Here is a 22,035-nt window from a genome sequence, read left to right as displayed (position 1 = left end):
TTTTTAAAGACTGCTGATGACACTGACCGGGTTCAGATCTGTTTCAGTGAGCCGTGTGTGTTTATCCTGACAGTATTGGCTATGTCATGCCTGATCGATCAAGAGTTATCATGTTTATCAACGTTTTAAATAAAGTCCACATCAAGCCTATTGTCGTCTTCTTTATTTGATTTTCTTATTTTATTTTATTTTATCTTATTGAAATACAACCAACCTTGTGGTTTTAAGTTTGACAAAACACGAGAACGTTCCGGGATATAAAAACTCTCCTACAAGACGATTTTGACCTTTCAGCAGCGCAACAACTGAACACACAAACAAATTAACTTTTAAAAGAGGAAATGAATCCTTTTTATTAGTGAGTTGATGCATGCAGGACAAAGATGAGGTATAAAACATTTTTTGTTTTTAATCTCAAACAGAAGCTCCGGTACTCTTCATTTTTTTTCTTAAACGCCGTGTCCAAAACGTCCAGGAACATTCGTACGTTCTCATTTGTTTGAGATAAAAAAAAAAACAACAAAATGTCAAAAGGTTGTTTCCTCTAAATAATGTTAAACTTGTGCATAAATATTTCAGTAGATAAAATAGTCTTCATGTTTTCACTTCAGCTTCCAAAACAAACGAAATAAAATAACCAAACTTAGTTACAACAACAACGTCACAAAGAAATGAATTTCACAGTGATCCTCAGCAGAAAATGCTCCAAAATGTCAATCTAGAAAGTTTCAAGTTTTAGCAACAGACTTTAAATTAAAAAAAAAATGCTCCTCGAAAGATTCCATTAATCGCACCAGTTGTCCGAGTTCAGACACCTGTGTCTGCAGCCGTGGAGGTAGGGGGTGAGGACTGGAGTGACGAGACGACTCGAGTCAACCGGCGTCTGCAGAAGAAGAAGAAGAAGGAAACCCGTCAAACTCTTCAGGCGCGTTTCTCACGGACACAACAGCTCTTTGGTGCCGAAGCGGACCTGTGTGTGATCAGTCTGTGGTGATGCACTCCGCGGTGCTGCGATCGCTACTCTTCATGTGCCGGGGGACGACGGTCTGTGCTTGGACGCAGTAGCGTGTCCTGGGCTTCAGTTCTGTCAGAGTCAGCCTGGAGCCGCTCGCCACCTCATAAACTTCCTGGAGGAGGGGAGAGAGAGGCGCCGCACGTCAGCCATCACGCACAGCGCAAAGCTGTGCGTTGGTTCTTCTTTTTTTTCCTGTTTGTTATTGTTCTTTTTTACACCTCTACTCTTCCTCTTCTGCCCCAGCATTTTCTATTTCCTCTTTGCCTTCATGACTGGACAAATGTTGCCCTAAATTTGTCCTTTATTTGAATCTGATCTGTGTTTTTGCCCTAGAATCTGTGACTGCGACTGTTTTGTCACGTAGCAGAATTTAACGGCTTCAAATGATACTTTGCACACACAAAAAAAAAAACGCAACATAGATGCTGCACTGCAAAAACACTAAATCTTACCACGTATTTTTGGTCTAGTTTCTAATGCAAAATATCTTATTATGCTTGGAATAAGACAGAACTATCTGACAAGTAACTTTCCAGCAAGATATATGAGCTTCTTTTCAGTCTGTAATTCATTAATATTGGTGAAAAAGTGCTAACTGTAAGTGAATAATCTGCAAATGGAACAAGACATTTTATCCATTTTCAATATGGGAAAAATGTCGATTATAAGACATAAATGAAATAATCCAGGAATTGATTTTTTTTATCAATATAAAGAAATTATAACTTGCTGGAAAGTAACTTGTGAGTTGGTTTTGTCATATTTCAAGTGTGCTAACATATCTGCACTAGAAACTAGACAAAAACATACTTGCTATGATTTTGTTTTTGCAGTTAGAATTCAAACATAATTAAATGTATTTCTTTCTTTTCTCATCATTTGGAGTCTTTATTACTATTTTTTTTGTTGTTTTTTTTTTAGCAATTTGGGTCAAATATTCACTTTTGGACTTTTCTATTAAATCCATGACTAAATTTTCAGGTTTGTTTTGCGAATAAAAATCTGAAAAGTGTGGCGTGGATATATATTGAGCACCCCCTGAGTCAGAGTTTTCTAGAATCATCTTAATTAATGAAGAGATATTACTAATTTCGCAGGGGTCAGTGTACAAAAATTTTAATAACAATCTGGCAGATTTTGGGTGAAACTGAAGAGCAGAGATTATGGGTAAAAATCTGTGTGAGTTCCCTACCTCCTTTCCACCAGGGTGGACGACGTAGATGTTGTTGTCCACGCCGTTGTGCACCTTGCGCATCAACACTCTGGAGGCTTTCACTTGGACAACGACGCCCTGTTTGGACAAGTTCAGCTTCACCGTGGGGGGGCTGATTTTGGCTGCAGATACATAAACAGTCAACTGTCATTAAAATGACATGGTTTGTAACTTCAAAAACAAGAAAAATACATTTTTCAGACACCATCTTTTTCAGAAATAATTCAACGAATAAGATAGAATAAAGGAGTTGATGTCAAAGAGGAGGGTCGGCGCTTACTGTCCCAGCGGGGGCTGAATCTGCGGGACATGGCCCAGGCCGATTTGCTGCTGGTGGCCACACACGACGCTCGCACCCGGGCGTAGTACCACTCTCTGACGTCGGAGGTGGCGCCGCTGAGGTTACAGTGGTGCCTGTGGATGCCCTGACAGTTACTGGCGTTCAGCCAGTCCAGCTCGCCGTAACTGTGAGAGGTGAGCGGATATTTCTGTCAGACGACTCGGGAAAATCACAGAAGTCGGAGTTGGTTTTGCTGCTATGCTTGGCTTCACTGAAGACCCGATAGTTTAAATGGGTTGTAAAAACAGAAAACAGAAGAATGGATGTTTACACTGTATGTTGAATGGACATGATGATCTGATTCTAGTCGGCGTAAAAATCCGAAACGCTGAGCTGCAGCAACCGTTCTGAAGTTCGAGTTGTTCCAGATACAATCTGGATTTTAACTGGCTCCAGTCTGCTTGAGTTCTTCAAACTGGGGTCATTCTGAACAAATGTCTAGCACAGGTAGGACGTTGACTGCAAATAACTATTCCACAAAATCCCACCAAAATAGAACTATTCATTTATCTTGCAGCAGGTCAATGCCTGATTTTTCAATGTTTTACAGAGTAAATCTGTTAATGCGAGAAGAACAAAAAAAGATTTGCGAATGTATTTGTGCAAAAAGCACTGAAGGTCAGGGTGCATTTAGTTAAACCATATAGTTGAATTTTGATTTGCCAATCTGATAGTTAAAACTAACAAAATAAGCGGAAACGTATTAGAGCATGTTAGCTTCCTCGTGTTATATTCATTTTTACGCTTGAAAGCAATTTTTAAGTGCTCTCTTAATCTTAATCTGTAGTAGATTAAGCCAACAACACACACAGTTAAAGGTTATAGGTCAGTTAAGGTGTTGGAGGAGGAGCTCCCTCTGCTGGTGGGTTTTCTAAAATTTAAATATTAGACAAACACTGGTCCAAAAACACGTGTTCATGGAGAGAAGAAGTCCTTTTTCATATTTCACTCTTGGTGAGAAAACTTAAGACTTAAAAAATTCAATTTAAAGAAATAAAACAAGAGAAAAATGCCATTAAAAAAATGAATTCCTAGTTGAGCAGATCAAAAGGCTGAAGCAGCAGAAGGAATCCATCTGACTGTGTGTGTGTCTGAGTGTGTGTGTGTGTGTGTGTGTGTGAGTGTGTGTGAGCCCTCACATCTTATACTGGACGTGGTACTGCAGGCAGGAGCTGTTTGTGGGCGCGGCCCAGTGCAGGCTGTTCTTGTAGTCTATGGACTCAAACTTCACCTGTCCAGGTGGAGCCAGCATCTCTGCAACACAGGAAGTCACATTGTAGCAGCTCAGATGAGAGTTAATAAGTGACGTTTGGAGGAGTTTATCACCAAGACGTAGAACTGAACAGCATGTCAAACTGCAGACGCATTGCAAGGTCGATGTTTGAGTGGTTTGGTTTCTTATTCTAAGTGCCTAGCATGATGACATAATGATGGAAAGAGAAGGATAAAGGAAAGCATGAAACTGAAATTGAAGCTTCTTCTAAATAAATTTAGTCAAGTTTTATCGTATTTTATTCTTTTATTACCTCATTTATAAACATCTGTTTAACTAAACCTTTTTTTTTTATCTCCTGGGACACTATTGTTGAATTGAATTTGTTTGCTTTTACTTAATTCAACACAGAATTCTTTTTTTTGTTTGTTTGTTTGTATTTTTTAAGAGAATAGTTAAATTTGAAGTGAGGTAAAACTGAAGGAAACTGCACAGAGTTGTGCGGTTTCCTTGACCGGCTCAAAGTGATGTCTTTGGGTTTTAAGTAGAAAAAACAAAACCTGCTGGTTTTGTTTGGAGGGAAAGAGGCTTCCTGAGCCTCTGGGAAGGTCAGGAGGACGTCACCCAAAACAAACACTGCTGCCTAACGTAAATCACAAATTCTTCTGTCATCAGGCTTCACTGGAGTAGAGGAATCTCAAATTTCTAAAAGTCATTTAACTGTTTTTTTTTTTCCTCCTTAGGATGATTTGTTACGACTGGTAATGACCAAAACAAGGTATTAACTCATATTTTTTACTCAAATTACGAAGCCAGAATTCACATTTTGTAGGAAAACCTCGGATTGCATCAGTGACAAATCAGTAAATTTAAAAGTGCGACTGCTGCAAAGGTACTGCTGCAGAAAAGTAAAAAAAAATATATGCATATATTTGGTTTTATTTGCAGCTTCTGTTTGCAGTGATTGCCATGTGACCCCTTTAAAAAACAAAGTCGATGTTTATGACAAACACAGCGAACAGGTTTGACAGCCTATTGACCATCACTGACCTTCTCTGTCTCTGAGGATCTACCAAAAAGAAAACCAATAAATGCTGTAAAGGAAATTTACTATAATGTTTTTCCACATCTGCAACAAAACTAGATTTGAAGGAAAATATTGACATCGCAGCCGTAAATCTCAGTCAGGACGTCTCAAATTCAACTTTGGTGTTTTTCCAAAGCGGCTGAAGCTCTGTGATAAAATGAGATTAAAAAGAAAATGATGATGGTGATGAGGAGGAGGACGAGAGCGGAGGTTACCTTGAGCTGTGACACACAGGGCCAGCTTCTCCAGCAGAACGGCTCCCAGCAGCAGGCGGTTCATGATGCGCTCCGTGAAAACCAAACACTCACAAATGCGCTGCTGGCAACCCCGTCCCCTTTAACGTCGCATCACTTCCCCCTTCTAAATGCCACACTGCCCTGCCCCGTTTATGGCACTTGTGATGTTTAACAACACCGTCATATATTTCCCCCTCAACCCCCTTTTTCTCTTTTTTTTTATTATTTCATATGTAATGCCACTGTCATCAGAAAAACAAGTCATGGATCACTTGTCGTGTTTTTTTCCTGTTTTCAGAAGTTCACAAATCAGATTTTAAAACCATAAACAATGAGTAATTCAGATTATAAAATCCATTAGAATCACTATTAGCCAAGCCAAACTTTATCTATTTCCCTGTTAGTTTATCTGTAAATGTATTTTACAGATAAACTGTAAACTTTATCTATTTCCCTGTTAGTTCATCTGTAAATGTATTTTATATATTTTCCAGGCACATTGTGTCATTTTATTGCAGTCGAGATAAAATGCTGTATATTTCAAACATGGTTTAAACGGAAATTTGACTTTGCACATTGAAATTGAGCCTGTCTCTTTAAGAAGCTCCTGCTCTTTCTGATACTCTCCATGGCCTTCACTTCACGAGTCTCTCAGCCTTCGAGACTCTTCAGAAATTTTTTTATTACTCAACTTCAATATAATTTAGAAACATATGAAAAAAAATCAGTAAAGTTTGTCAATAGTTACACTTCTGGCAGTTTCAAAACTTTTTGGCCTCAGCTTCCTTACATATGGAGGAGATGCGGCTTTGTGCAGTCTCGACGCATACATTTATTTAATAATTTTTTTCCTGAACTCAAGCAATGATGTAGCAATATTGGATTGAAACATAAAAAAATTACTTCATAAATAACCAGAATGAAATTAGAGACAAGGGAAGACAAGAAACTTTATTTACTTTATTTTAGTTTTAATCACTAACAAATATCTATTTGAGATAAGTAGTGATGTGGTGATGTGAATAGCTGTTTAAATCAAGCCTTTCATATACTGTTTTTTATTTTTTGCTTTCTTTTTTAGAGCATGATGGCATTAGCAGATAGCAGCTCTGGACCGAAAATTTGTGACAAAAATGAAAAAGTAAAGAAATAGAAAGAATTCAGCAGTTGTTTTAAAAACTATTTCTCAGTACTTTCATTTAATACGCAGCAGTTTTCAGCAAACCTGCAGTAAAGCGTTTGTGTTCATGTTCTAACGTGCAACATTTAGCTAAGGCTATAAATGCTGTAGTGCTTGATATGATTGCCCCTATTCAAATAAGTGATAATCATGTTGATATTGTTCATATTAAACCCTCATTGAGGTGAGATATAACTCATTTTTTCCCCGTCACGTGTAAATATGAGCAGGTTTTTGGTGAAATATGAGTTTTGAAGTCTGTACATCTGGAATCAGACTCCAGTTTGTTCTGCTCGGTTTTGAAGAAGTAACCTGTGCCGGATCTTTGACTCGATCCATTACTGGTATTGTATTAAAGGTTCAGCCAGTTTGCTAGGAAACATTCTCAGCTTACTAGAAATGAGTTGCATAGTCAATGTTTGTTCTTAGCAGCTGAAACAAAGAGAAGAGTGGCGTCCCGTCCTGAACTTCCTGTTTCTTCTTCGCTTCGGTCCTATTTGAGGCTTTTACGCTAGCAAGATATTAATAGCAGCTTCTAAAATTATATTGCTGTTGAGCGGTTGTGAGGAATATTATATCCTATTTATGATTTTGGTTGTACTAACTTATTTGGACACTCATGGCAGTACGCAACTAAAAAATAAAAAAATTTTTTTACTCATTTGTTGAAATTGTCTCCATCTTGTGATTGTATGAGACAATTGTGGGAAAAAAAAAACTCTTTTCCTTCATCCAGCTAACTAGAAACAACCAATCAGAGCCAGGAGGTGTCAATCACAATCTTGTGTGGCGCTGCTCATCCCCATCAAGCCTCCCTGCTGTTTTGGCTGTAGCTGGCATAGCCTTTTACAAATGCTAGGCTAGTTAGCATGGCCGCCAATGACAGCAGATAAACAGTTTTTTCTGTAACAGTAAGTCGTTTCTCGGCCTTTAGCAGCAGACCCTCTTCCTGGCTCTGATTGGTTGTTTTTGGTCGGGAGCGGTGCGTTTCTTCAGAGGATAATAGCAGCTCAGGAAGGAGGTACAGGTAGAGATCGATCTTTTTGCAGATTATGTCTTATGCTGTTACATCAACAGTTTAAAGAAGAATGTAAAAAAAAATACATTTTTTTTAATACTGCAGCTTTAATGCTTGAAACATTAAAGCTTTGCAGAATTCACACCAATGAACTTTTCTCTTCTCTTGTCAATCACAAATCTCTGCATTTTAATGTACCAATGTCCAGCCAAAGTGGTTAACTTTTTTTTTTTCTCAAATAAAAATCTTTAAAATAAGGCATGCAACTCCTTTTGAAGAGAGACGACAAACTGATCAGGGAGAACATTGTGGAGAAGTAAATAAAGGTGTTAAGCTTTTCATTCTGTAAATTTTAACTAATCTGAAACTCATAGGAGGAAAAAAAAAAAATGTCTGAACTGTATACCTACCAAGACGTGTGTGTGGACCTGAACTCACAGGCTGATCCAGGAGAACTTTATTCAGAGCAGCAGTCAATGGGCCCATGGTGACTACGCTGGATTAGCTGCAGTCACAGATGAAAACAACCGTTTAAAAGAAAGTCACAGTAGATCCGTCCGGCAGCAGAAACCCTAAACACACCAGAGCTCTTAAATGGATCAGTCTAGAAACATGTAATGTTAAATACGAGAGAGACTAGAAAACATGTCATCTAGTTAAGGTAGATGTTTTCAGATGTTAGCTGATCTTCATAGGTGAAGAAAACTTTCCCCCGTATTCAGTCAGAGTTGTACAGGCTGGAGCTGTGTGAACCGTTTCCCCCCCACAGTTGGTTCTGAGAGCATCCAATAATTATATTTGAAAAGATGATTGACAAAAGTGCATTTAGCAGCACAGTGGTACTGAAGAAGTCTAGGTGTGTTTTATTTTTAAAGCAGTAGGAGTGTTTGCTCTGACTCTTTATAGTAATTGATGCACTGATAAAATGTTACTTCACTGTTTGAGGGATTATAAAGAGTTTGACCATATACTAATAAAAACGTTACATCTATATTACCTAATTCCTAATAAGCAGGATGATTAAAGCTGTAAAGTTCACTGTTGGAGAACTGCTGGGCCGGTAAAAACCAGACCGTTGTTCTACAGTCGGCTTCGAGATTAGACTCAACCGGAACAGCACAGGAAGGAAAACGGACTGGTTCGGATCAGGAGTCAGTTTGGGCCTTCCCTCAATGGCTTACTAGTAACTTTAGCTAAAAGTGATAGAGAACAAACTATTAAAAAAAATGTATATGGATATTTAAATGCAGATTTTTAGTCTTTTTATGAAATACAGTAACTGAATTGCTGAGTCACACCTAAAGTGTTAATCTTATATTCCTTTAATCTATTTTTTCTGATTAGGTTTCAATTTTTTTTGTAAACATTCACCCAAGCAAAAAAAGAAAAAAGAAAAAATGCATCCATAAAATTGCGCTTATAAAGAAGTTTTCCTTTTTTAAAGGGAAACGGCTCTAAATGAGTTCTATTTAACTGGACTGAGGTAAAAAAAAAAAAAAAAAGGCTTTTTGAATTTTAAAAGTTGCAGACACCTGGTTTAGATCAAAGACCATTTACTTATAAGAATGTCCTAGTCAAAGTAGAGACTTAAATACAATTGCTGAATGAGAAAACAAACGTTTAACGTGTAGATGTGCAAAGAAGGTGATGACGAAACCCAAAGCCACTTGCAACCACAGCAACAGTAAATACAAACACACTTTAAACTTCATAGTCTTTGTAAAACTGTGTTGCCAACTTCACAACTATGCACTACTTCATGTTGTTTTGTCAAAGTGCTGAAAAAAAAAAGGAAAAAAAGTTAATTAGTTCTGGACATACGAGGTTTGTAGGCAGTTTATTTGTAATGATCTGTAATGGTGGTTCAATGACAAAGCGGGTTAGTAATTGCTGTAGATTACAAGAAACTCACCAGATGCCCGCCAATTTAAAAGATAATACACGTAATGAGTTCTGGCACAGGAAGCACTGATATGGACATATCAACAGTCAGACAATGAAAAATAAATAAAAAAAAGGAAGGAAGGAAACAAATCCAAAAGCAGACAAAACGTCTTCCCCGTCACACGGCGTAAGAGGAACGAACCGCATGGAGCATTCAAATGTCATGACCTGTAATGGGAGCCACGGTTCTTCCCTTAAACCAAGGCCTGACGTGTGAGTCGAGCAGCACCGTCCCAGCACTGTAATCTGGAGGCTCACTTTATCGAAATGCCAACTTCCCTTCATTAAAGTGAAAAGACTCAGACATGAGAGAAATGAGAATGACATCATTTTTTAATAAACTCAAATCGAACAAAACTCAAACAAAACAAAAACAAAAAAACACAAGCATGCATTTTTGTGTACGTGAAACATTGAAATGCGAGTGAAACCACAGAGACGGTGATGAACAAACAGCAAGCTGGAAGTTGTGAGCAACACTTATAAGTCCAGACTTATTTCTGAGTATGTTGTGAAGTTTTTCATGCAACCACAATGTGGAGGGGAGCAGTCAAAGGCCCTGCCGCTCAGCTAGCATGCAACGCCGAAGCAGCACACTGGTTGGTTTAACAGTCGAACTAATTTTAGAGAAAGCTTTCTGTGATTCTGCAACAAAAGTTTCTTATTTGGGCTTCAGAAGACACAAAGTAAGCAAAGAAACCTTTACGTGCAACTTCAACTTAAATTTCAATCGACGTTTTGGAATATTTCGAATCTGCATCGGTTGAGGTTCGGCTGAATCCTGTAGTTTAAGTCTTTGCTGGATTTTCAGAGCTGCGCTCAAGCTGTCACATATATTCTGGGATTTGAGTGTTTTCCCGTTATTGCCTAAAACACAAAAGCTGCTATTAAAAAAAAAAAAAACATTTCTATGCTCTAAATCACTGCTGCTAGCTAAAGTTTCAGTCTCTTATCTCGTGTGTATCCCCCTGTAGAAACTTCCAGACGGTATGTCAGACTCAGTTAAACAACAAAATGCATGCCACTTCCAAAACAATAAAACTAACAAGATCAATAAAGCGCTCATTTCAAACCGTTTTATCACAGTAACTTCCTGAAGGCACAGAAACCTGACACAGATTCCGTTCAACTGTAACGAGGCGAGCAGCGACGTCTCGCAAACATTAAAGCCACACAACGTTTTTTCTCTGTCCCAGACGTCATGAACTGACCGTTAGATATTAATGGATTCTGTTTCCACCGGTAAAGTATTTACGGTACTTTATGTCAAGTTGGCAGCTCTGCCCCTCAGCTTCACGCCAGCCTTCGGGCTCCGCTGGCTAACCGCTAGCTAACGCTGGCTAACCGCTAGCTAACGCTGGCTAACCGCTAGCTAACGCTGGCTAACCGCTGGCTAAACGCTGGCTAACCGCTGGCTAACCGCTGGTAGCTGGCTAACCGCTGGCTAAACGCTGGGCTCAGTGAGACGCACATCAAATCCAGCCACTTGGGAAGGTGAAGAAAAGTCGAGCATGGAAAATCTTTTGAAATGAAAACGACTGACATGACTTTATATTCACAATGGACGAGTTCTTTGGGTTTTCCTTCTCCTGGGGGAAGTTATCAAGCAGGTTCGCCTTACTGTGTCAGAGGTTGACGATTGTTTAAAAAAGTGGCTCATTCTCTACAAGTGAGGGAATCAAAAATAAAAAATTAAAGAAAAATATAATCTTAAGAAATCATAGTGCAACTCCTCAGCAGCATGAAAATGAATTAGCCTCGAGTTTGAACCAAAAACAAAACTCAGCTATCGGAGTGCTGAAGCTGAAACATTAATGGAGTGGAAATAAAAACAAGAGGTATGTGAAAAGGTAGGGCAGATCAAACACCATCATTGCATATTTAAATCAGGACGAGATAAAACAGCTGAAGCAGGTTTATCACAAGGCATGGCATGCAGCTGGGTCAAATGTTTCTGGCGTTCACCCTTCAACACAGAAGAAGAATGAAGGTTGTTTAAATTTAAAATATGAAAAACAAGGTGCTCCAACTTTGGTACTTTCTGTTAGTATCAAGAAAATAAAGGGCTATTCCACAGTTTTTTAGAGTTAAAAATTTAGAGATTTATAAAGATTCTCTAACGCACAGCTCGACATTTATAAAAAAAATGTTTACCCCATTGGGGAAAGACAGGGAAAAATAAGAACCTGAGCTAACTTATTACTAAAATCCTGTGAGCCGAATGCACCTTTAATAATACATGTTCAGCTGTGCTGGGAGATTAAAACCAATGTTGGCACAACCCATATTTGTCAACATATCAGTTTACAGTGGAGTTGAATAATACAATGACTGGTTGGAAGCAAAATGTCTGATTTAATCCATTTCCGGTCCCTGAAGCTCACAGCTGACGCATGTCTTTAGTGTCTGTGGCGCTGAAGCTCACCGACAGAAGTGGGGAAACAATAAAAGGGAAAATAAAAATGGACGAATATTCAGCAACAACGTCACAATCGCGCATTTCAACGACATCGTGCAGCCTCAGTTCGCGCGACTTTACTGGCTGGTCTTATAGAGCGAGGGACGAACATTCACAATCCCATAATCTGATCTGGATTCCAGACTTTCCTGCGTCTCATTTTTGCCTAAAGATGATCTCCCAGTTAATATTTTTATACAGCATTTCCGGGATTGCCATTATTGCTTCTCCTTCCTCTACCTGCGCAAGAAAGAGAGATTTGCCGATAGGTTGGTAAAAACCTCAGATTAGGAGCTAATGAGGGAATAAAGTGCTGAGTCAGCTGGATAACGTAGAAAAGACCCACTCAAAGTTTTAAACTCCCCACTTCGACAAAGATTGGCACCTGCGTCCCTTAATGACATCAACTTTCATGATTCTCCAAAGTTTCATTAATCTTTAGTTTCACCTCAGTAAAGCACTGATTATAAAAGGCACAAAAACACTCCCACTTAGCCAATTATTATACATATAAGAAAGAAACTGCACCGTTCAGAAAATCTACATCTCCGTTCACAGGTTTCTGATTATGGCAAGTGCTGAAAAACTAATTCAGATCACCTGCAGTCGACACAACGAAAGTCACTAAAATTAAAGCTAAGAGGTGATTTGAAATCTTACTGTAACTTGCTACTCTAACACCAGCAATAAAAAAAAGTATATACAAAAAGTGCAATTAAAAGGATTTTTTTTCTGCTGCGCTCATAGCTAATTAAATGTGGTAATGCTAGTATCCAGCCAGCAGGTGTCGCTGTGTGATAATGATTCTCAGCTAGATACTACTAGTGGATGAGCTGTGATTTTGGCTCTGTATGAAAATACAGTTAGGTTTTCTAGTCCGTAGGCCTTCGTATTTTCACAATCAAGAAGTGAAGAGAAGGAGAAGGACCCCCCCCCCGTTATTAAATTGTTAATCTTTTCTTTTAGATCAAACCAATTAATCAGGCCCGGTATCCCTCAGCGCGGTCCTCGGGAGCCAACTCCACCACCACCCCCCGGCACTCGTAAGGAGAGGGGATTATCTCTATGAAGTCTGGCTCTTCAGAGTCACTGTCCAGTTTTTGCCCGCTCATGTACGGGTCATCAGACGTGCTCTCTTCCTCTCGCTCTTCAGTAAAAGCCTGGTTGTTGGGTGACAACTTGATGCGTTGGTCGTAGTCTTCATCAGTCTTTGGAATGATGACGGGTTTCACAGGCGGATCTTCGGGAGGCATCGGGAAAGGGCTCACTGTCACAGGACTGGGAACATCGGGAAGGGGTTGAAACTCTTGCTTGTTTGTTTTACGGATCACCTAAAACAGATGAGAAAAAAAAACAAGGTTAGTGCTGGAACAGACAATCATCCGTTCAGATGAGCTCTGATCGACTGAACGTACTAAAGAATTGATTTTAACCAGGGTGGGCCTCGTCTGTTTCCAGAAAACCATGGCGGCAATTACAGCCAGTGCTGCCAGGATGGCGATGGTGATGCCAGCAATGAGGCCAGTGCGATCTAAACAAAGCAGAAGAAGAAACGCAAAGTTATAGCCAGCAGCAGCTGGAAGTCTGGGTACCTTGATATAAGTGGACTTGGACAAGATTAAAAAACATTTGGACCACTTGAACCTTTTGCCATGTTGTTGTCATATTTTTTTGCGACTTTATGTGCAAAACACTGAGCAAAACTATAAATGGTGAAAAGGAAGCTTTTCTTTCTGTCAGTCTCTTTATCAATACAGAGATCTTCTAAATTGTTAAAATTAAAAAAAATTTTGAGCGACTTTCCATTTCTTCGTTTCTCATTTTTGATACTTAAGTTTTTTCTTACAGAATCAACTACAATTTGCTTTCAGTCAAAGTTGCTCAGATAGGAACAGCAAAACTGGTCTTCACAATTTCCTCCACAGTAAAATACCAAATACTGCTTACAATGAATCCCATTGGCTCAAAACTATTCACCCCTTAAATATAATATTCGATAAAAGCATAAGTTTGTCCGTCACCACGCACAAACAAGAGAGGACACAGAGACAAAGGAGCGTTCAGTTACAAAATACAAGTTAGCAAGTTTTAGAAACACGAACTACGCCATCTGGTGGCGGAAAGAGGAAGCCGTCAAAGGCTGCTCTGAGAATCGTCACACAATGTAACAAAACTGGAGCTTTCTACAGATACAAATTAGCTTTTGCTGTAGTCTGGTACAGAGCATCAAATGGTGACATTTAGGTTTGAGCTGCGCATCGTCCCTTTTTAAATAAAGTTCATCATCATCAGTAGATTCTTCTCCCCAGAGAAGAATGGAGATAGAGGTGAAAACACCAAGTCAGCGGTGAAGCATTGGCGGTTGCTCACTGGTGTCACAGGAAACCAGCAACATGTGGAGGAAAAGATGGATTCAGTTATGTGTTGGGAAATCCTGAGAGAAATTTTGATGAGACAGGATCAAGCAATCCCAAGCGCAGCTCAAAGCCCACCAGGCTCAGGTTCAGAACAAGTCCTGGAAGTGCCAGTCTTTCCTGCCCGACTTAAAATCTCAGCAAAGATGTTTAAAAAAAATAGCTGCAGCACAAAAAAAAAAAAAAGCCCCTGCAATATAAATGAACTGGAGGCTTTTACCCATATGGAGTGGGATGCTGGTGTCTGACTGAAACACATTTGCAGCAGATCAGAACTGAATACGCATTTTTGAGATGGAGGTAGGCTTTAAAAGTGTCTTTTTGAGTTTAATGTTAGTTGTGCTGATCTATTTAAATCGTTCATGGTTTGATATTGCCAAAAAAGTTTTGACCATCATAACTTATATGAATGAAACAAATGAAACGTTACTCAACTGAGAGGCGGTGGGGCTTTCTCGGTGCAGAATTCGTTTGTGGTCACCACAGTCATCAGTTCGAGCTCTCCATTGATTTTCAGACAGTGTTTGTCCTGCTTCATGTCCACTTGCAGTCTGATCTTGCACTCATCCTCCTCACAGTCAGAGGAGTGGGGCTTATCCTTCAAGAACAGACAGCAGGACCGTTTTAATAAGACTGAGAGTGATACTGTAGGTAAAACAGAAAACTAAAGCAAATGGTTTCTAAGCAGTTCTGCACAGTTGCTTCTGCGAAGGCAGATTCAAACATCAATATTTGCTTGTGTAAGCAGCAATGGTTGGACGAGATATAGAGTTGGATGTTGTCGGGATAACAATGGAAGTCTGCACTGTGTTTTCTGATGACCAAGGGGAAGGAGGTAAATGATGAATAGAAGGTGGTCAAGTACTGAGCCTAGTGGTACACCAGAAGAAATAGAAGAATGTTGGGAATAGTTTGCTTCCCAATGTTTGGTAGATGTGCTGAGAATGGTTGGAATGGTGGGAGATGAACCAGTGAAGGGGTGTGTGGGAGTAAAAACACCCCTTCCAATGACAGGGTGTGTTTCTCCCACACGCCGTCACTGAGAGAAACAATGATGTCATTGACAGATGACCTCCGTGAATGAGACAGTCGCATTCACAGAGGACGTCTGTCAATGCGTCAATGTCAATGAAGATGTGGACATCACATCCTCATTGACAGAGGATCCTTTGACATAAAGGCTGAATTCAAGTCCAGTATGACGACAGTAGTTAGATGAAAGTAGGAGATTGTGATTTTTATTGGAGCCGTTTACTGTGGAGAGGTCGAAAACCAGAAGGGAATTGTTCATAATCTTATTATTATTGGAGAGATGAAAGTTAAAGGCAAAAAGACCAAACTGGGAGGGAGCAGTCTCACCTGGCCAACCACATTGATGGTGTACTTAAAGTTTGGTAGTTCGTTCTTCTTCTTCATCTTCTTCTTCTTCTCTGTGTTACATCTATACAGCCCGTCCTTGTACACCAGCCAGGGATGCTTGAACTCTACCAGCATGTGGTGCTGGTCCTGGGTAGTGATGTCAACGGGTGGGATATCCAAAAGACCTGAGAAACGACGAAGGATCATTACACACACACACACACACTTTAATCACACTGGGGAGAAAAAAAAGACCCCAGCAGCCTGGAGCCTTCAGTACAGCGTCTCTGGGCTGCTCTGATAGTTTTGTTACTTCTTGAATATACTTACATTTCTGACCACTCAGAGCACTGGAGAAATAGGAAAATTCGATGCCATCCTCTGGAGACGAAACAGACTCATCTTTCCCCAGTACAGCCTTTACATCGACAAGGTACATAATATCTGGATCTGACAGAAGCGAAAGATCTGCTTGTCGAGAAGAAGATTCGTTTAACCACTTTTCTTTACAGTCGCTGGTGAGAAAAAAGACAAAAAACAGAAAATTACTTGAAGCTTTGGGTGGAAGAGACAACTGAACAGTTAAAGGGGAAAGAGCAACCTGGAAAAATGATTTTGTTCTGTATTTAAATGCAGTTTTCTAACCTAAAACCATTTACTCACCTTCTTATATACTAGCACACTGTTCTAATTTGTAAGTTAATGAGCTAAATAAAATGCAGGACAGGGTGACAACTATGAATATTTAGTTAAAAACAACAAATATACGTCTAGTGTAATTTTTGTACCGATTAGATTGTGGGAAAAAAAAATGTCATGAAAATATATTGTGATAAAGCAGAACCAATATAGAGACATAAAAAGTACCCTGATATTTTTGCTGTAGAGCGGATTGAAACTTTGAATCTAACCCCAGGAACATCGTTATCATAATTCCAGGACAAAATGTTCTGCAGGTTGCGGCAGGTTAGGGTCACGTTGGTCGGAGGAGCCACTGTGGAAACACAAAACACAGATCAGACTGCAGACATGATGAGGAGCTGGATGATCAGACACATCTAAAATGATAAAGTCATAACTTTTAATATCAAAGAGTCACAGCTTACAGGTCTTAGCTAAACTGTTAAAGATGAATGTGTGCAGCAGATTCATTACAGCACATAAAAACCTAAAACACTGTTTTTCAGAATAAAATGAAATATAATATGAGTGTTTGGACACTTTTCCAGACACTGTTGACGCATTTTGAAGGTTTGCGTTGAGCTGAAAGCCACAGCCATCAAAATTAACTGAAATAAAAACATGAATTAAATTAGGCAAGGTTTCAACTTTTGAATTGAACTGCTGAAATCTAAACTTTTTGATGATCCAATACATTTAGCTCCTTTGTATACAGACTCTGACACGTTTGATGAGTTCACCACCAGAGGGCAGTGTTGGAAAACCGATGCATAGATTTTCAAGTGCACAGATTCAAAAGTGTTGATATCATAAATATTGTATTTTTTTAAATTAAGTTCCAGAAAGTCAAACTAATATTGATTCATTATTATCAATAATAAATAATCAACAGAGAGATAAAGTTTCACTTTCTCATAGGATTAAAAATATTGAATTTTTTTTATGACATTCTAATTTTTAGAGGCATCTGTAGTCTTCTCCCAAACCAAAGAAGTCCAACATGAGCTCTTGATTTACTGCACTTTGTTAGACCATAAATAAAATATCTTAAGACATTGTGAAGCCACTGCCTTCGTGCAACTTCCCAACATTGTCAGAGAAAACAAACTTCCTCTAAAACAAAGCAGCAGAAGCAGACTGCCACCTTCCCTCCAGCCAGGCAGCTGCCGGCAACTCCCTTGCTGAGTTTTGTATTTTAATTTGCACCATCATTATAAAATTAATGTGAAGAGTCAATTCTTTATAATCAGGCTGACAAAGTCCTGTAACACTTGCATCTATTCAAAAACAGCAACCACGCTTCAGTAGACTGAGATTGCCCTCTACTTGCTTTCACTTATTTTCTGTGATTTATGAAGAGGGAAGCCGTGCTTAACTATCTTAGAGACAAGAGCTGTGAAAATAATAATGAAGGGAAAGAGAAGCGTATGAGTTTATTCATTGTTCAGCTGGACTTTGGCCATTTTCTGTAATTTCTGTCACATGACTTACAGATTTTCCACCCACGCTTTTATGAGTCACTTAAACATATGAAGAAGAAATAAAAACACCTTTCAGTTTCGTTTCCTCTTGTGATCTTAAGCACGACAAATAAGATCCACCACAGGGAAAAAAAAAACTAATCAAAACAAAAGAAAGCATGTTCAGTGTAGATGTTAGAGGGGTTGAGTGGGAACTCAGTCATACACTGTAAAAAAAATTAAAAAAAGTGATAACCACAGTACTAAAGTTAGCGGCTGAAGCTGTCAACCACAAGATTCAACCACACACACACACACACACACACTGGTAATACACCACTGTCAATCTGAACTTATGCTCCTTGAAGTCTGGAGGAAAGCGCTCTGTGTTAGTTAACACTTTAGATGTTTAACATTAGAAACATTGTCTGCCGCCACAGAGAGAAAACCAAAATATAAATTTATAGCGTATGACGTTCACCTTAAATGCCTTGTTAGCCAACAAATTCATTTGCTACAGAACGTAGTTTTGCTGCTGCCACTTTCCTAAGTGTAGTGATGAGGAATCACCACTACAGGTACTTTAGTGAGTTTTAGGTACTTTTAGCACAGCTAAAAGTACCTAAAACTGAATTACTTGTACTGGAAAAAACAGGTAACATCCTTTAAAAATACCTAATATTGCTACCACAGTACGTCGATGAGCTCCGCTCTTTTTAAACAAGTGGTTTCATACACGGCATTCGTTTTCCTGCAGTTGGCGTAATACACCGTTAATGTTCCCTTCCTTATTCAGGTGGGAGGAAAAAATCCTGACAATTTAAAAAGGGGGACGTGAAAATCTTTTGGTTTAGACAAAATGAAACAAGACAAACTTTTCAGACCATTATATTATTACCAGGATAATATGCCAATAATGTTTGTCTTGTAATTTCATTTCTCTAATTTATATTTCAGCTTTTCTAAACGTGACGCCAAAGCCTCGTTTCAACAGGTTAAAAACTGAACGTACGTTAAGCCTCTCTGAACTGTGACCATGGACACAGTGCAACATTTATAATACTGTAATGCCACAAATGCTGATCGCAATAAAATTTGGAGGCCAAGAACTCAATAGAAAATGCTGAGTTCTATAGATCAACTTCCATCTTTGAACCAAGTTACTGTTTGGTTCTCTAAATGATTTCTGCTTTTTTTTTAATAGGCTGGTGAAGCAGTTTATTTGGACTAAAAACATCCATTCAGCTCTAACATAAACCTCATGTTTCTATACTGAGGGAAGGGGGGGGGAAACTGGACAAAAACAGTTCATTTACTTCTTCATACATCCTGAGAAAATAACTTAAATGAACACTGCTGACTAAATCTAATTTTTCTTATTCAACAGCATCTTGTTTTCTCCTCTGAGGCAGGACTCGATCTAAACCAGTGGAGAACCACTGTTTCAATCCAAAAAAAAAAAAAAGTCTAACAGAAGCAGGAAGAGAAAGCAGATGGCATCAGTTTCTAAAAAGACGAGTGTTCCCAGCAAGTGCTTTGCAACAAAATGACAAAAAAATGTCCTCCATTGTTATCAGGGAAGTTTGTCCAGATAGTCCTGCACAGAATCTTGACATGCACAAGCAATTGTGCAATGTAAAAAAGTGACGTAAAACAAGCATTTAAAACACAAACTCATAGTTCTGCTTCAGGCACATTCACTGAGCCATTACCCAGCAGACACTTGGGTAACGACTGAAGACGTGTCAATGCAGAACTGAACATCGGCACGTCTCCCAGCAGCGCTCCCCAACTTCCTTCCTTCCTTCCTTCCTTCCTTCGCTCGATACTAAATCACATGAGACTTCCTCCACAATTTCTGTGCCGGCTGAGACGCAAATGTTAGAAGAAACTTTGACCACATCACTGTGAACAAACAGCAGAAGAGAGGAAAGAATGCCTTCGGACAACAGGCCACAAACAAAACTAAAAGTTAGATTATTTTTTTAATGTGGTTCGGGTTCAACATCTCGATGAAATGAGGCTTTTAAAAGAAAGAGGTTGTTTCTGTGTGGAAGAACAAAAATGAGTTAATCTGCAACGAACCTACAAATGACAAACACTGATGAACATGAAAGATACGACGCCTGTGAGAGACCCAGAACAATTCACTGCAAACTAAACAGCCTCCCCTGTTTCAGGAATTTAATACATTAATTTTCCAGTTGGACAGATTTAAATTCACACATAATAATCATGTCAGTCATTTAAGCCTGACGCCGTCACACCTCTGCCTCTGTTCACACCAGGAAGTCTGCAAACCTGCTGCATCCCGTTAAGATCAGATAAGACCAACATCATAGCAACACAAAACTGTAACGCTTTGAACTTTTTTTTTATGGTTCTCATCCTTTCATGCATGTACAGTAGACGACAAATATGACGAACGGAAATGAAAACGGCCCCCAAAAGGATGTAAGGTAGGATGTCAAATTTTCTGACATCCTACCTTACAATGCACTTTTTTTTTTTTTTTTGCTAAGCCTGTTAAGATTATAGGAGAAAAAAGAAGCTGCATGCTCTTGATGGATGTAGGAATTGTTCAATTATCCCCATTCATGCGACCAAACACACATCTAACCTTTGACCAGTTGTTTAATCATTTAAATAAAAAATAATTGGATGTCGCAGAACTTATGGGAATCATTAGCTTTGAAGCATTCAATGAATAGGGATAAATGAAATTTGGGTAATTTGAATAATTCAAACATTTGACCGATTAATTGGTGCATTTCTGCTCGAAGCACAGAAACTGTTTCTTTAAGAAACACTAGAAGCAGCATATTAACTTGGAAAAGAAAAAAAGAAAGACTTTCAATTAAACTTTTATGCCCAAGTAAGAAATTTTTAGTTTTCTTCATTAGCTTTTCTCATTTCAACCATCTTTTAGTTCGGTTTCACTGATGAAACGTCCTCATGACCTCATCACGTTAATTACCAAATTATTATTTCAGTTGCTCCATTTTTGGTTTTACTTTCCGCTTTCACATCACTTACAGAGTTCACTAAGGTAACGCTTGTGTTCAAACCTGAATTTCACTTCCTGCTAACCGTCAAACCACAAGCAGGTCAAGTTTGTCATCGGGTGCTTTTGCTCTGATTCTGCCGACGTCGTCAAAACCGTCCCAGAGGTATTATTCGGGCCACGGGACAAAGCCGTGAGGGGAACCTCCACAGGCCATCAATGACGGGCAATTTAAGAAATTCCCCATCCTCTGGGAGGACAGGTTTCATCTCTATGCGGTGACTCATTTATTTTCAAGCGTGGCATTAGCGGGATCAGCGTATGACTCACTTTTTTCGACAGGTTCAAACATCTCGTCCTGTTCAAGATGAAGAGCATCCACCCCATTAATCCTGTAATGGAAGGATCACCAAAGCCACAGGTTCAAACCCGAAGCATTTCGCCGCAGAGCCAGGATCCACAGAAACACCCGCAGGTGGTTATGTTTAGATTTCAAAGTCAGAAACTAAGATCGTGTTTACACCTGATACTGACACACTTCCTGTCTGACTCAGATTCAACCAGCCATGACTCCTCACACTGCCAGTCAAATTCATCCTAAATAATCTCAATTTTACCTGCAAATAAACCATGTTCAGACTTGAGAAACTACAATTGCACTTTCTGTGTTATTACTGAGGTATTACCTTTGTTGAGTCTTGCAGGAGAGCAGATTAAACTACAAAAACTGAAGGTTTACTTTACGATAAAATGACAGAGTCGCTAAATACTTTAACCTGCAAGCTGAACTACCAGCAGCCAGCCACCAGGTGCAACTGAGTAAGAAGTGAGTGAAGGCGAAAAAGAAAACTGAAAGTCATATTCTTTGAGACTGATGGGACATTTTATAACAGAGTACAAAAAAACAAAGAAAAAAAAAAGGGTCAAAACAAAAATCCCACTACAGAGTAAAGTGACAAATCCAAACAACACTGATTTGTCATAAAATATTAGTTGAAAAGGAGAAGCAAAGTTTTCACAACAATCTTATTTTTAGATGCATAATGTCTCTCTGCGGCTTCACCGAAGTCGCATTAAGAGACTCCAGTCTCTAGGGGTGTCACAATCCAAACAAACACATTATTTAAATGACTAACGATCCAATTATGTCCAGGAAAAAATTTAAACGATCCACATGGTCATCTCTAAATTGAGTCCATTTTGAAATTCACAAGTTTTGACAAGTCTTCACCACTATGAGCGTATAAACGTCATGTACAACATGAAACCTATCCAAGTTTGACTCATCATCATGTTGACGGCTGGCAAATGAAGAGCGGCGTTCAGACACGGGTTTTGAACGGCGCACACAGGAGTGAACCGTGGAATGATTTTAACCAAGGTTAAAATGCCTAAAACCTGCACTTGTAACGG

The 22,035-nt window shown here is 39.1% G+C and overlaps 2 protein-coding genes across 2 annotated transcripts in view; both read right to left on the bottom strand.

Annotated features, from left to right (window-relative positions):
* On the bottom strand, window positions 1–8,501 carry il22ra2 (interleukin 22 receptor, alpha 2). The gene is made up of 7 exons (XM_007577387.2): window positions 7,713–8,501; window positions 5,084–5,155; window positions 3,708–3,822; window positions 2,509–2,693; window positions 2,208–2,350; window positions 971–1,127; window positions 1–883 (listed from the first exon to the last, which is right to left on the bottom strand). The coding sequence occupies exons 1-6, from the start codon at window positions 7,786–7,788 to the stop codon at window positions 981–983; spliced, it is 738 nt and encodes a 245-aa protein (XP_007577449.2). The 5' UTR covers window positions 7,789–8,501; the 3' UTR covers window positions 1–883; window positions 971–980.
* Window positions 8,502–9,123: 622 nt separating this feature from the next.
* Window positions 9,124–22,035, bottom strand: part of ifngr1l (interferon gamma receptor 1-like) — a 17,134-nt gene continuing 4,222 nt past the window's right edge. The window contains exons 2-8 of the mRNA XM_016663730.1: window positions 16,345–16,471; window positions 15,808–15,992; window positions 15,478–15,662; window positions 14,554–14,716; window positions 13,120–13,235; window positions 10,697–13,035; window positions 9,124–10,582 (exon numbers count right to left, since the gene is read on the bottom strand). Coding sequence (XP_016519216.1) covers window positions 12,685–13,035; window positions 13,120–13,235; window positions 14,554–14,716; window positions 15,478–15,662; window positions 15,808–15,992; window positions 16,345–16,471 — 1,127 coding nt within the window. The 3' untranslated portion in view covers window positions 9,124–10,582; window positions 10,697–12,684. The remainder of the gene's footprint in view (window positions 10,583–10,696; window positions 13,036–13,119; window positions 13,236–14,553; window positions 14,717–15,477; window positions 15,663–15,807; window positions 15,993–16,344; window positions 16,472–22,035) is intronic.

Source organism: Poecilia formosa, unplaced genomic scaffold (genome assembly GCF_000485575.1).
Source record: "Poecilia formosa unplaced genomic scaffold, Poecilia_formosa-5.1.2 Scaffold439, whole genome shotgun sequence".
In the NCBI taxonomy this organism is placed as follows: domain Eukaryota; kingdom Metazoa; phylum Chordata; class Actinopteri; order Cyprinodontiformes; family Poeciliidae; genus Poecilia; species Poecilia formosa.
This window is presented reverse-complemented; position numbering and strand designations above follow the sequence as displayed.